Source organism: Echiichthys vipera (genome assembly GCF_963691815.1).
Source record: "Echiichthys vipera genome assembly, chromosome: 15".
Lineage (NCBI taxonomy): Eukaryota > Metazoa > Chordata > Actinopteri > Perciformes > Trachinidae > Echiichthys > Echiichthys vipera.
The window spans coordinates 23,535,119-23,551,416 of record NC_139840.1 but is presented as its reverse complement, the minus strand read 5'-3'; the positions used below and the strand labels follow the sequence as shown (position 1 = coordinate 23,551,416).

Here is a 16,298-nt window from a genome sequence, read left to right as displayed (position 1 = left end):
GCCTCTCAAATCAGTGCTCTCTGAACTGACTTTATATATTTCCTCACATCATTAGCCACAAGTGTTATCAATTTTGAGTTGTTGTGTTCAAGTAGTGACAACCGTGCTTTAATCGTGTTTGACTTTTGCCACCTGTGCTCACCATTATGCAGCACATGTGAATCACAATGAAAATGTGTTGGTAAGTTGTGTCTAAACAGGTGAAAAGTGCTCATGGTTTTGCCAAAAGAGTGATTGATTCAATCAGTGTGTTCAGGCAACAGAGAAATTGGTTCAGACAACAGGGTTTAGTGTTTTAGCAATTGAGAAAAACTGTAAAACAATACTTACAAATGTCTATAAAATTATTCACCCCCATGGACTTTTTCTTTTATTTCACTGTGTCAGGGGGCGGAATGAGGATTTCTTGACAACAATCAACCAAAAAAATACACCTGTCTCACAAAAACAAATCTCATGCACATGTATTTAAATTGATTACAAAACTCTAAATAATCATCAGCATGAATTATTCATCACCGTCAATCTTTAATAGGGGCAAATTTGGCATTAGTTAGAGGCTTTAGTCTACTCATCTGTTATCCATTTTACACACACACTCACAAGCACTTTTCTGTTAATTGTGATATATTTAATGGATTTGTATAGAATGCATCTTTGTCTTCATGATGTAATTTTTTACCTGCAAATCTACAGTTTATCCTTCAAAATACAGATGTATTTAAGTTGGAATTATCTTGCACATCAGGATTAAACGTGTCATTTAATTTATCACAACGACTGGGTGATTTATGTTTGTAACAGTAACCCTGAAGCAAAAATGTGCAGCTGAAACACAGCTAAATGCTAATGTCAGCACGCTAACTAGTGATGTAACATTCGCAAATGAGCCCATTCTTTTCAACAGCTCTTTGATACGAATGACAGGAACCGATTCATCCTTGGTGAGAAACTGGGAGGCTCCCGGGAAAATTGTGAAGGTTGGCCAGTATGAATGCAGGTTGGTACTTTTAGCTGTGAATGTATGAAAAATACTTTGTGTTTACATTTTTCCCCAACTTTGGTCAATTTGTAGATTTGTCAAAAAAGCATATTTATACTACACTTTATAATTAAGATTAAAAAAAAACATGGGGGTGAATAGATTTCATTTACACCCCATTACAACAATAATAGATGACAATTTTCTTCCCACAAGGAGTTTACCAAAGGAGCATTTAGCCATGGGATTTGTAAACAGGGAAGAAATTGATTTGCTGATCTAAGATAGATCCCAGAAGAGTCTAATGGAGACTGATGTCGGCTTGGAGGAAGATTTCTAGTAAAATATCCAGGCAGAGAGGCGGATAAGCCAAGGCAAAGACAAAGAGAAAAATGGGTAAATAAATGGGATAGATGAGTAATTGCACAAAGCACACTACCATTGTTCTCCCGGGGAATATGTGTCTGTATGTGTGTTAGTGTGTGTGTGTGTGTGTGTGTGTGTGTGTGTGTGTGTGTGTGTGTGTGGGGGGGGGGGGGGGGGGGGGGGGGCTAACTACACATATACAGCACAAAAACATCTACCAGATCACTGTAATTACAAGAAATTTTCCATTTGAGCTTTTCCATTTGGTGAGCTGCTTGAAAAGCCGGTTTAAAAAAAAAGAAGAAGAAGCAAACAAGGGAGTACAGTTCAATAATTTCTGGTGTGTTTCCTCTCTTGCGTCATTCACCCAGCAACCTGGTGTTTGTGTCTGTGCAGATGCACACTAAGCGTTTGCTAAGCTCTCCTCGGTTGCCTTTGCTATGTCTTGAGACAGAGATAGACTAAAACGAGATCCTCAATTGTAACCGCTGACTTTCAATTTTGTCAGCTGAATGACAACTGATATTGGCACATTTTGTTAGCTGTAGCTAGCTAGCTAATTAAGCTAATGTTAGCTCCGTGACTCAGTTAAAATGTTTCTAGCTGAGTCATTTTAAAATGAGAAAAGGGGTCTATATAATATAACAAAGAGCTGAAGTGAAACCTGGACTCCTGGGTTCTTTTTTAGATGTGACCCCACTCACATTTGTAAGAAAGCTAATAAGCTAACTACAAATCCAAACAAACTACGATCCCAGCTGACATCAGTATGAGGCGGGGTACACCCTGGACAGTACGCCAGACTATCTCAGGGCACATAGAGACGGACAGAGACGGACCACCATTCACACACCTATGAGCAATTTAGAGTAATCAATTAACCAAACACATGCACATCTTTGGACTGTGGGAGGAACCCGGTGAAAACCCAAGCAGACACGGCGAGAACATGCAAACTCCACAAAGAAGGGCCCCAGCCGGGATTCAAGCCAGGAACCCTCTTGCTGTGAGGCGACAGTGGTAACCACTATTTTCATACAGTATGTTTAACTTCTAATGTAACAAAAGAAAGGGCTTTTAGGGGAAGGACTTACTAATGTGTTTGGCAAGTTAGCTGGACAAGCAATTGCAGCTTACATTAGGGCAGATATACCCACTGTTGAATCCATCCCTTACATTTGTGCTTCTGTTTTGGTTTTGGAAAGGCTAAAAAAAACACACCATTCCCCATACTGACAATACTGAGTACCTCTATCCACATGCATTCAAATCTACTGCCTGACCTGTCAATCCTAAATATGGGCACTAAGCTATAATTGGACAATCGTTGTTTGGGGGAGGGGTTTTGGCAAAGCATGTGCGACAGGTTTCCATACTCTACTTACCCTCTGAACTGATTTCACGGGAGCGGACAAGGTCGCTCTTATTGCCCACCAGGATGATTGGTGTTTGTGGCTGGGACTCCCTGAGGAGGAGGCGGAGCTGGGCAGTGCGGTGGAAACTTCGCCTGTCCGTCACTGAGAAGACCAGGATACACACATCACACTGTAGAGTGGACAGGTCCTGGGGAATACATACACACACGTACACATTAACAAAACAACACCTCAGTGGAGCTGATTAGTACTCCATACATAAAGAGAGGTCAAGTACTTAGACATTACGCAAGATCCTTCACATACCATCAACAAATCAACAATTTGTCCCTGAACAACATATTTAAATTCTCATTCCTCCTCAAGTCGTTGTGTTGTTGTGCTGGAGCTTTGCCACTGCAGGGACATCAGTGCCAAAGCCAGACAGGTAGCACTCAAATTTTTATCACCGTCCCATGACAGGACGCAGATGAAGCTTTGCCCAACTTGCCTGTACACACAACACACTTTACTCCGAGTCTCCTGACCCTTTTAAGAGTGACCACGAAACATCCCATAGGGACTTTCTGTCACAGATGCTCAATTAGTCAGAGTGGCTCCAGCAGAAACAGGAGCTTGGAACTGACATTGTTGTCTTCTCTCACTTTCTCTCCCTGATTCTGTCAACCACATTTACACTGGACTGAAGGTGACCCACAGGTGTAAAATAGGTCACAGCAAGGGTTTCCTGACTGTACCTTGAACTGACTTTTACTGAACTAAATCTCAACTAAAGCCATCATATACAGGAAGCTTGTGTGGCCGAATCCCTGCCAGCTGATCATTTGTTGCCCTGATAATTTATCAGTCAAAGGTCTGCTAATTTGGTGAGTGACATTAGACGCAGGGAGGGACTTTGCCATACGGTTCAGGGTTTAGTGAAATTAATTCCCTGCCGTTGTGAACTGCGGAGTAAAATGCAATCCAATTTTGGATTTAAGTCTGAAGCCTGGGGTCATCAGGATTAAGTACGCAAAATTTGTGTCACACAGCATTGTAGCTTTTTATATGATTTACTGATTTTGTTCAGAATATGGTCAAAGAACATCAACCTTTAACCATGTGGTTCCTCATATCCCCTCTTAGCTGCACTAATATGGAAGATATCTATTTGAACTATAGATCAAATGACTTAAGTAATATGAAAGGTGTCGCTCATAGTGGTCTCATAGTGGCCTCAAAGACCTTGTTTACACTTTGGATCACAGGTGGACAGCTCTAGACACAAGTGTAAACGACAACCAAGACGCATTGTGATCCGATAACTCAAACCCCTTGCAGAGGTGGTCTCCTGTTGGGTCCCCAAGAAGGATGTAACCGGAAAATATGTCATCAATGCAGGACGTACCAACCCTCTATAACTTGGACAAATAATAAGTATAAGTTGGACAAATGTCGCATGACCATCCATCGCTTTGCCCTACGGAAGGTGATGCGTTGGGTTCTGCTGACAAAGATATCTCCAGCTCTACCGATACAACCACTAACATTACTGGCAAGAGTGAGAACATAAAAACTGTGTGCGGGGCACTTTGGCCTTCTAGAGAAAGTGACGTAGGCTGTAAAAACAATCTGAACATAAGGGGGGCACATGATAGACACAGATGTGAACGGTGTGTCTTGGATGTCTTCTTGTGTTCAGATCAAGAAAACACAATTTAAAACCAAGTGTAAAGCTCTACGAACCTTTCAGCACCTGCAGTATCAGGTCATTGTTATATTTAATGGCCCAACATTTTGTTTTAGTCTTATTGCCCACTTCAACCCTGTACTAGACAGATGTTTTCTATGAAACAACTTTGATAAAATGACATGATACCTGCCCCAAACAATAAACAGACAATGGTGCTGATTAGTTTAAGCTAAACAGTACACTAAAATATGTTTCTGAAAACATTTTAGGCGAGAAATAGGCAATACAGTAACACAATCTTTATTCATATCTCATAAGCGCTGCATAGTTTGACGGTTGGATCTTTGTGAGCCTGGTAAGCTGCGCTGGATAGAGAACGTGAGTTACGTTAGTAAATATGATGCTCCTTTGTCAGTCATCGTCTCAAATCCACCCCACATGAGATAAACGGTTGTGATTGGCTTCCCCAGGATCTGGCCAGCTGGAAATCTATTTGAATGGGAGAGGGGCCAGACGTAGCCTACTATACCTGCCAGAGTAAATGAAACATGACAGCACGGAAGGTTCATCTGGCTTTCAGGCTAGGTTTCTTGTAGTGAAGTCACAGCCCTACATCCACAGCCTCAATGGTAAATCTTTGCCCTCCAGAGAGTTTCAGACGGCTGAAAAATTCACATTGTCTCAAGCAGCCAAGTAGTATCGGATCAGACCCTGGAGCAGGATATTCACGGGGAGTGACTTGGCACCCTGTCCGTTTGATGGAGCACAGGAAAAGACAGGGAGCGGAGGAGAAAGGAGAAGGGGAGGGAGCCATTGGCGTGGAAGTCTGCTCCGCCACCTGTCACTGTCTGATTTAGGGATGAGGAGGAAGATTGGAAACAACAAGACCGAGAGAGGGAGAGAAATATGGAGAGAGGCTATAATCCTTGTCAAGAGTACAAACAGTGGACATCGATAAGAAGTGTGATGGAACGCTTCAGGAGGAAAACTGTGACCAAATAAATATCCCTCTTTAAAACGAAGGCAGAGTAACTCAGGACAGTGCCAACCCCCCCCCCCCCCCCCCCCCCCCCCTCCCCTTCTCTTTTTCTCGATTAAGCAGCTCCTCTCTGTTCACAGAGAGCAGGCCATCTGTCAATACCTACTCCCCCCGATACATATACATATACACACAATCACATGGACTAACACACCAAACAAAAGCCAAGCCCATAGAGTCATATTCAAATGATATGCAATTTCTCTGAAATATGGATGCTTTGTTGTGAGGTTTCACGTGATTGGCATCATCCTGTGCGCTCCTCACCTTGCTACACTACCACCTTGTTTTGGTGTGTTTTATTCTGTTTCTCTCCAGTTTCAATGAAGTGTGTGTTTTTTATTTTTTACGATGATCTGCTTAGTAAAATTCGTTTTTTATTTTTTTCTTCAATGGAGTCTGGTGGCTTTGCCGTTTCTTTTCACTTCTTACTCTGTGAATTAAGGACTTATTTCAACCAGACCACAGTTGGTGATAGTTTTATTTATTTTGTTTTGGTCCAGTCTGAAATGTGTTTTGGTGAGTTAACGAGTTAATTAAGCTAACATCTTGGTTTGGTGACAGAGAGAAACTTTAACTCAGAATGTGTACAGTTTTATTTTTCTGTTTAATAAGGAAAAGTGTAAGAAAATGTCTTTCCTTGACAGTTTGTGAGTTGACTTGTTTATTTATTAGCGTAGTGAACTTGCCGCTCAAACACATCTCCCAGCTTAAGGGAGTTGCCACACAAACACCTGGACAAATATATCGGCAATAATAAATGTGTTTTATTTTTTTCTGGGGCTGTTCTTTATGGTTTGATTTAGGACCAATTTTTATTTCTTCTTTCAGCTGCTCCCTTATAAGGGGCCACCACAGTTGAACATCTGTTTCCAACTAGTTGGTATATGGAAATGTGATTTTATGATCTGCATATTTGATGTGGCATAGGTTTTATGCCGGATGCCAGCGCTATCGCAGGACACGTGTTTTGATGGTGGGAGGAAACCCACACGAACACACAGTTCTAATTAAGGAACTTATTCTTCCAGGCCCTGAAAACCTATTTTATCAATCAGCTTCTTACTACAAGCAATGGGATCCGACTTAAACGCAACATTTTCAGCCAAATTTTTGGTTATTGGATTTCTGGGATGCCTTGCCTGTGATCTTCTCACTAGTTTCAATTGGGAAGAAAAGGCCATGGCCCTTTCCTGTTTCAACATAAAGGCTTGTTTTTAGAGGTGTTTTGTGGATGATCTGGCTTGCACAGACTTGCCTGACCTCAATCTTAACACCTTTGGGATGGAGTTGAAAGCCGTGTGTCAACACCATCTAACATCAACCTGAATGGGAAGAAAATCGCATCATCCAGCACCCGAAATGTGGTGGAAAGTCTTCCCAGAAGAATGCAGGCGGTTATATCAGCAGATTAATGCTCATGGATATAAATACATTCACATACCAATAGCATAGGCTATAATGTAACTTTCTTAGTTATCTTTCTTAAGTAACGCTCCTTTTTAATGTTCTTAACACCATGAATGTATTTGAACCCAAACCACTATATTTTCCTAACCAAGTAGTTTTGTTGCTTAAATCTATCCAAGGTTGCTAGCGGCATCGGTTACCATGTGAGTAGATGATAACGGCCTTCTGAACCTACTAGTAGATGCAGCAGGCTCCTTCTAACAAATATGGCTGATAACTACTGACAACGCCCATTCAATGGAGTGATAACATTCAAAGTAGGTGATACAGCGCTCGAATGCTTCAATACATATTTGAGAATGACCAAATGCTGAGGCTGAGCTCCCTTCTACTTGGATGATAAATAAGTTCAAAACTGATTAGTATTCAAAGCTACACCAACAATGTTGGCTTTACAGTATAATGAAATTATGAATAAATAATGGTGGGCGATTGTTGCTTTGGGCTACATCCTGCAATGTCTGCCAAACGCCTCACGTCGTTGCCCATCATTTATGACTATGTATGATTATCAATCTTACTGATCGTTTTAGTTTTATGAAACTTACCACAAGTGCTGAATTCTTGAGGCCATAAACACATAATGTAAAGAAGATTTAAGGATCTCTTAAATTTGGTCTTTAAAGAACCGTAACAGCTTGTACTGAACAGGATATTGGCAACACTCTTTCTAAATGACCATAAACACATTTGTCACTTCTGTACTGTAATTTCTGTTGCTCATTACTTACTGAAATATACACCAATACAGATATGTATAGTAATACCTACAATAGCTGATAATATAGCATGAATATATTGGTGGAGCTCTTCTTACTCCTCTGATGCAGCTTCTCATTCTGCTTAAACGCCTTCAAACGCCATTGCAAATGGCTTATCTGTACAACCAATAAAAAGGGGTCACAAACCAGGCTTTCAAAGAATTCATTTCTCCACAACTTCCTGTTTCTGGCGCAGATGTAGATAAGTAAAACGCATCAATTAAAACCTGACAGGAAGCATGGTTTCCGACTCTGCTTTTATCAGTACAGCAGAGATGTGATTTTTCTTTTTGAAAATGAGATTTATCACAGTTTGTGCAAGCAATCGTTGTGTTAGGATTAAAAAAATCCTTTACCATACCACTGAGCAGGTTTCACAAGCTAAAACTATACGTATACATTAGCATGCACTCAAAAACACACTCACCAACTTTCTAGAGCCAGGCACTACATCAGTACCATTAATGGTGAGGACAGTGAATCACTTATCAGGCATCATTTGCATAAAATGCTATTGCTCTGCAAGCACTCTATTATTTCTTCCAGTTTTGAACAGAAAACACAGCATTTGGGCACATTTTGATCCTTCAAGAGCATGTGTGCATCCCTCATTATACAACATACACCGTATATCCACTACCTGGAACACAGAACCTGAGCTGTTCCAATCTATTGGCTACCAAGTAATTTGCTTTACAGAACTAGAATTATGAGCAAAGCAGCCTAAGGCATTTACATGGAAACAAAAGGTCAAACACATCCCCACCTGCTTGCACCTACATCCACACAGTGCACAGATAAACACACAGATGCTAATGGTATTATTTAGCTTTCTAACAAGCAAACATGTGCTTCACACACATCTGCTTCTTTGGCTTGTGATCAGTCTGACTGCCTGTCAGGGCAAAATGAAAAAGCAGATGGATCAATTAAGATGCAGGGGTGATGAATGAAGGGAATGAAAAGAAAGACAGGGAAGGGGAGGGGCACAGAAGTAAGAAGAGGGGACGTCGGAGTACCTTGCTCTGGTGGCTAAGTCAAAACCTGATAATAGGATGAGGAAGCTTAGAGCAGATGGAATGCTGAGTAAGTGGGTTTGTTGTTTTTCTCTCACTTGCTTTCTGCTGCACAGAGACAGAACTTCCCCAAGGAAATATATTACAAAGGCCATCTGGCCAGCACTGGCTAGCACGCACATGCACACACACACACATGCATAAGCAGAGCGAATAACGACCACAAATGACCATATCATCATCAAATGGTACTATTGTATACCATGACCACAAAACACCTCTCTCTCTCACACACACACACACACACACACACACACACACACACACACACACACACACACACACACACACACACACACACACACACACACACACACACACACACAATGAGTGTCCCTACATGACCCAGATTCAGGCTTTAAAATTATGGCAGGTGGAGCCCCCGCCCTGCTGAAGTGGTCAGCAAATCCCTGAATCCCTACCGGTTACAGGGATTCTGTTATGTAATGTCGCCGACCTCTGACCCCCTATGGAGGGAGGATAAATGAGGATTTACCTCCAGGACCCAAGAATCACATTAAGTTATTAACATTTTCTGCCTCTTTACCTGTAGCCTTAAGGCTCTGTGACTGAGGTTGAATGAGCTGAAGAAAACATGAAATGGTGCACAATCAAAATTTGTGAAACCTGAAAATGTATCTTTGTATTAAAGTCATTGTGAATGACACTTACAGCTGACAGTTAAGTTGAGAGACATTTTTAAAAAAATCTTTCATGAGCTTGATGAAAAGCTGATGTTTATAATTTGCTAGCATGCTAGACAACTAGCTAATGAATGCCAGTTGTACAGCTCTTGCTCAGCTCAATCGAAAATAAACAACCAAATACTCCATTTAAAATTTGAACTGGATTTTGATATCTATTCCTGCAGTATGTAGCTTTTCCATTTCTTGATTTTGGTTCACACAGTATTCTACGCACAAATTAATTGAGCAGTGACTCGCGGCGGGGACTAAAGCAATCAATTTAAGGTATAATAGCTTATGTGGATTGAAGCGAGATACTGGAAGTAGTTCATAACTTACATAAGGCTACAAAACAGCAAAACAGGAAAGAGAAAAATGTCCAGGGAAAGGAACCCACTGGAGGCAACGCGGCAATCTGTCTCTGTTCCAAGAACTGGACGGTGGAACAATGTTTTTCTTCGCTCCTAATCGGGCAAAAGAATGTGGTCAAGCGGCAATTATCTTCTCCCAAATTACAGACCTTTTCTCTAATTTGCTTTAACATAATAAACGATCCTGTCCTCCGGGGGTAGCAGCAAATTATCCTCACTGCATGCTGATAAATACACACATACATCACTGGCCTACATTTTTACAGGCCTCCGGCTGCACCTTTTGGTTGTCTTTGATAAATATTTTAATTTCAAGCCATCAAATAATAATGGAAACTCCTAGAGTGGCTCGAGTTCGGAATGAATTCAGACACATGCGCTGACGCACAAACACTGAGAGAGATAAACTCACATTACGGGAAAATGGGTGAGAAGGCCCCTCTGGTCCTCAGTGACCTCAATTTCCTACTAGGTTCCCTTCATACAGAAGAACCCAGGGTTGTTTAAGAGATGCATTACACAACCAATGTCAGGCTAAAGGCGAAGGGCAGCATGGTCCGGCTAGGTCAAGGCCAAGTGTGCCAGTGTTTCTATTTTGGGCCCATGGATGACTTATTTAAATCATCCAACCACTGTGACGTCAACAACACTCACTGCGTCCCAGCGTCTGGCTGAGCAGACTCTCAGCCTCTTGTATATGTGTATGCTGGAGTGTGTAACACATTAAACAATGCCCATGCAGCATGCGCACGTACACACACACACACACACACACACACACACACACACACACACACACACACACACACACACACACACGTCTATCAGTAGATATACAGTATACTCAAAGTAATGTCTACCTGCAGTTTGTCGTGTGCCGCTCCCTGCACTGCAGTTGGGAAAATTACAGCTCCAACTTCATGTGTCAATCAGCTGTGAGTCAAGCCAAGAAATCACTTGAAGGAACAATCGCTGACTGTGAATGTGACAGTTTTTCATCTTATTTGGCAGTTTGTATTGCAAGGGAAAGGATGATTGGCCCGGCCAGAGTACATAAGAGGCCCCACAGCCCAAAGCCTTGGATGACTGACTGACTGTTCTAGTATGATCTTATGTGTGGGTGAGTGATTAAGTCAGCCCTGTTTGTGCGTACACAAGTGTATGTATGTGTGTATGCGTGTGTGTGTGTGTGTGTGTGTGTGTGTTGCTATGGTAACTTGGGTGTAGGTTGGGGTGCCCCACGGAGAACACTTGCAGCCTTTCCTCCTGCCACTGTTCATGCTGTGCCAGTTTGAGGTCACAACACACGTTAGGCAGCTGGACAACATCTGTCTGCACACCTGACTCTGTTTGTGCAAGTTTGTATCTGTATGTGCATGTTTTATCCATTGGCATTACCAGAGAAAAAGCCCAAAAACATGAGCATAAATTGGCAGATGATTTGGGACGCTGTCCAGTCCTCTCTGCCTCCCCGCACTGCTGATTGCCCTGGAGTTATTCCAAGCTTCCCGCTGGCCTGGGTCTGTTGCTTCAGCCTTAATGCCCTTCCTCGTATTAACACGCACAGACCAACAAATGTAATTAACTCTCTGCGAGATTTAACCATGGCAGAAAAGGGCCAGTAGAGAGAGGCGAGCAAGCAACAAAGAGCGCGAATGGACAGGGAGATTTGGAGATGATGACAGCTGCAGGGAGGAAGGGCAACGAAATTGGGGGTGAGAAAGGGAGGAGAGAGCTCACAGAAAAAGTGAAGAAGTGGAACTCCCCAGAGCTAAATGTAGCTGTGTGTGAATAATTTAACCTTAGGGGGAGAGCCCCTGAAGGCCGAGTGGACATCTGGAATAGGATGCATTAGAGATGATCCACCCTATACACAAATTAGACGCTCGACCTTTCCATCACATCATTAATAAGCATCAATTACTGCATGCCTTTAGATTTGGCAAATTGTCTTCAGTGTGACGAGGAGCTTTTTGACATGTTCTTATTGCTCTCAAGTTTTTCCTGCTCAAACAAAAACCATTACCACAGGGTCGTATTAACTCACTGACACTGAAAAGGTTGATGATGCATAGCCGTGGCAGTTTTAGCCCTTGCCAAACTGTTCTTGTTAACTGTAGATTTAAGGTTAACAAGAGAGTGATTTCCACTTTTCCCGAATGAGAGAACTTCAAAAAGGCTTGAGTACAACGAGCACCACTGCTTCTGCAGGATTGCCTGCGCAGTGTACACACAGTGACACACTTGTACGCATAAGAGCTAAAGTATGTACATCTCTTTACACTTGGATACACACAAATAATTTGCCCATCACAGAAATTGAACAAATGGCTTTTTCCATTTCTTGTGGAGAGGCAGTGAACCTCAAACCAAAAAGAAACGAATGGTGGCTTAAAAAAGGTGGTCACCAGAGCATAAAAAGACGGGCCGTCGGTCTAAACTGTACAAGATAAACAGGACAGAGTGACTGAGGCGCGAAGCTGACAGTCAGCAACTCACCTGTTTCCAATTGTCGAAAATTATGACTTTGCTGTCCTCGTCATCGACTGTCACTGAGTTCTCGTAGCCTTCACCTGCAAGCAAATACCCGTCAGCACATCAGAGTGTAAGGAGAAACACCACACTGCCATCAAATATAAATTAAAATACAAATATAGAGTCAAGACTGCTGCCTGGAAATGTTGACAAGTTAATCTATGTCTTACAAAATGTCCTTGACCTACTCTAGACACCTTAGATGAGATTCGGGAAGATATTTAAATTGGGTTATGAGGCCATGACATGTTTGGAAATTGTTACCGCAGCCCATTTTAGACATCTGCTGCTTATCTTTATGCGTGCATTCCTACCTAGACTTTTTCATACTCCAATTTCAGGATATGCCTGTTGACAAAAATTCAATACGTTCCGATTTCCCTAACCTATCCGTAGCATTCAACTGATGCCTTTTGCTACTGAACATGTAAATCATTTCAAAAGGGAGGAACAGATAAATATTTTTATCATTCAAAAATACTGGGTTCTTTTTCCAGTGGTGGACAAATATACATCCAGTAAAATATCGTTTTTTTCATGTTAGCAGAAGAGTGCACGTGGGATTGACTCAAAACAATTTACAGTAGCCATGTTTGTCTTAATGAAGGAAAACATCACTCAGTCTAACATACTGGCTCAGTGTCATGTCCAATAATATATCAGGCTTCACAGATAATACTTACTTATGTTAATGGAATCATTTTGTTGTTGGTTGGGACTTTTCATGGGATTTGTTGTCAAAGATAATAATAATAACACTAATTATAAGGACTCGAGAAAACTGGTAAATTACAAAGACAATCTGTAGTTAAAAATAAACAAAGATAAAAATGGTTGTTGACCATTTGACTGCATCGATAAAATTCAAGAAAATACACTACCTTTAATTGCATGACAGCTTTTAAAATACACATTAACCCAAAATAGCTTGAAATAGACTGGAGAACCTAGCTGATAAATGACATCTCTATCTTAAGGTACAAGGTGTTAATCAGGTCTTGCTGTCCTTTACTGGTAATTAGTTGGTGAGGACACATATTGATTGGTGAGGTGCTAAGCCACTCAGAGCTGATACGCTGCTAGAGCATCTGGTGTAAAAAAAATGTTAATTAAAAAGGTGCTGATTACTGTTTTTTTCCCCACTTAATTTTGATGTGTAACTTATAGAATTATTTATTACTTTGATCAAAATTCAGGAAAAGAATGGCAGCGCCATCATGGAAACAAGCTGTACAGGGTCTTTTGATGGAAGTGCTTTTTTTCTGCATTCATGATGCATGAATACAAGTGTACTATATGGGCAGTAATGAATACTGTATGGCCTGAGTCAGGGGCAAGTCAGCTTTATGCATAATGGAGAGAAGCTTCCTACTGATGCTAGCTCGACTGGCTGGTTGAGAACCAGGGCTGTTCGTCCTCTGTGCGTTGCAGTGAGCTGTATGACAGACTGAACTAGTGGCTGACAGAGGCCAAATACGGCTAATTTTTGCCATTTTAAAGGGAGATGTAAGATTGATTCCTCTCTCATATATGTCCATTAAATACAAATAGCAGCTGGTTAGCTTATGGTGCCATTTACCTCAATACCAGCTGATAACAATGTTGCTGTATTTTGTGCATTCAAACACTGTAGCAACATGTCCACAGATGAAAGATGGACAGCACTGTGTGTACAATTATGTGAGACACAAATAAGAAACAGTGTATTCCTATAGCTTTAACTACTGTTGATGTTGGCTGCCGCCATGTTGGATTTTTCCGAGGGGCCGTGCCTGCTGAAATTTCTGACTCCGAAATTCTGAATTCGGAGTTCAACTGGAACGCAGCATTAGCTCAGCATTTAGACTGGAAATGGGGGGAAAAACTTGACCTGGCTCCGTCCAAAGTTAATGCAAACAATCCAACTACCAATCATTACCATAACGTTACGTCTACATGCACTAAATAGCCTAACCTGTAGCCACATAGCTTAGCATAATAGCTGCAAAAGGGGATAAACAGCTGGTCTGGATCATCGTGACCATTTCAACTCCACACTTAATGTCTGAATGAAGTTTTTCTAAAGTTGAGACTCATTTTAAGAGGTTTGCCAGTGCGAAAACAGGTGGCCACAAAAAAAATCTCCATCAATCCCTATCAGTCTTTACCAAATGCTTGTGTCTCAGAGTCTATTGAGAGGGATCTGTCCGACTGCCCGGCCAGCGATAGGGCCAGCGATGACTTGCCCACGCCGTTCTGTCCCAGTAGCACTATCCTCAATGCCCCGCCGTGGCTGTGGTAAGCCGACTGGGCGGCTGTTGATTGGCTGAATGACTCATCCCGAGGCACCGCTGTGTCACTTATAGGCAACGTGGCAGGCGCCTCTATGCCCGGGATCCAATCGCAGTCCTCCGACACAGCCTCTTCCCTCCGCAGCTGGTGTTTGAGAGGCAGGGGTGTGCTTCCACGCCGCAGCGGGGGAGCCGTGGTGAGAAACATACTGTACTAGAATAAAATTGAGACAGATGACAAAATTACGTAAGTAAGTCACGAAAGGAGGACATTACTTGACCAAAGAGGCTGCAGATCTACCTGTGACACACTGTCTATTCTGGTCAGTGTTATCACTGAGTAATGGGGGAAGGGTGTTTCGACCGTGTGTGCGCCTATGTGTGTAAAAAGGAGAGAGGAGATAACAGCGGAGGTAAGTCAGATAAGTGGCAGTGTGAAAGAAAGATGCTGATGAAGGTGCAGATGGTGTCAAAGGGAAACCTACGAGAGGAGGAGGGGGACAGTGTGTGTGGGTGTGTGTGTGTGTGTGGGGGGGGGGGGGGGGGGGCAAGAGTAGCTGCGGAAAGAATGACACAAGAAAAGAAGATGCTAAAAGACAGCAGGTTGATAAGGACACAGACTCACACATACAGAGAAGAAAAGAAAGAGGTACATAGAGAAATAAACACAAGGGAGGGGAAGAGGAAAAGAGGCTGCAGCTGTGTGTAATGAGGGTTTAAATGCTCTATAAGGTGGCTCTATACTGTACAGTGTGTACATAGTGACTTCCACATGGATTCACATGGAAATGGGTCAGAAACAGTCCTGATCTCCATCCCTATAGAAAAGATTGAAAGCTGTCAATGGTTTTCTACAGGACAATAGTTTGGCTGAGAAAAGTGTGTGTACGTGCGTGCGCATAATAGCGTGTGTGTTTGCAGCCACAGGTCAACCATAGACAACCCTCATCAATATTAATACATCAATTAATTTAGCTCCAGCAGCACCCCTGGGCTTCTGTTTCCCAGCGTGTGCCTGTGGCTAAGCTAAGTACAGTATTGGTGCTTAATTAAAGGTATTGGCCCAGTTACAAGAACACAATAGAAGAAAATGAAATGCAATTCAGCACCACCACGGAGGAGCATGGACAAATTACTATGAGCTCAATGAGCACATCGTTGACACAGTGTCAACAAAAACACTATACGGTTCACAGATTTAGGATTTATCTCAGGAGGACTGTATTGGATTGTTTTATTGTACGGGTGTACCTAATAAATTGGCAACTCTGTCCGCCATAGAATAGACATTCGCAGCTTTTGCTTTGTTTTCATAGCATCCTTTACATACTGTATGATTATCATAATATAGCATTCATACCAATATACTGTAAAATATATGCAGTAGAGTAATTGCACTTCAGATAATATTTAGTATAATGTGTAGTAAAATACAGTATTGTGTAGTATTGTATAGTACAGCACAATATTGTATAAAATGTGATGTAGGGAAAGAGAACATAGCATAGTATAATGTAGTGTAGTATTGTACAGTGTGTAGTGAAGTATAGAACAGTATATGTAGTGTAATGTGATGTACTGTCATAGTCATATGTTCTTTATTGTTGTATTGTATAAGTATAGTAGAGCATATGTTGTGTAATATAGTAGACGATAGTGTTGTGTATGGGATGTACTGCAATATAGTATGGTGT

The 16,298-nt window shown here is 41.8% G+C and overlaps 1 protein-coding gene across 1 annotated transcript in view; it reads right to left on the bottom strand.

Moving 5' to 3' along the window:
- Nucleotides 1–14,812, bottom strand: part of rem2 (RAS (RAD and GEM)-like GTP binding 2) — a gene marked incomplete at its 5' end in the record, with an annotated part of 23,195 nt that extends 8,383 nt beyond the window's left edge. The window contains 3 exons of the mRNA XM_083928999.1: nucleotides 2,734–2,911; nucleotides 12,299–12,372; nucleotides 14,482–14,812. Of these exons, the coding sequence (XP_083785125.1) occupies nucleotides 2,734–2,911; nucleotides 12,299–12,372; nucleotides 14,482–14,812 (583 nt within the window). The remainder of the gene's footprint in view (nucleotides 1–2,733; nucleotides 2,912–12,298; nucleotides 12,373–14,481) is intronic.
- Between the last annotated feature and the right edge of the window lie 1,486 nt (nucleotides 14,813–16,298).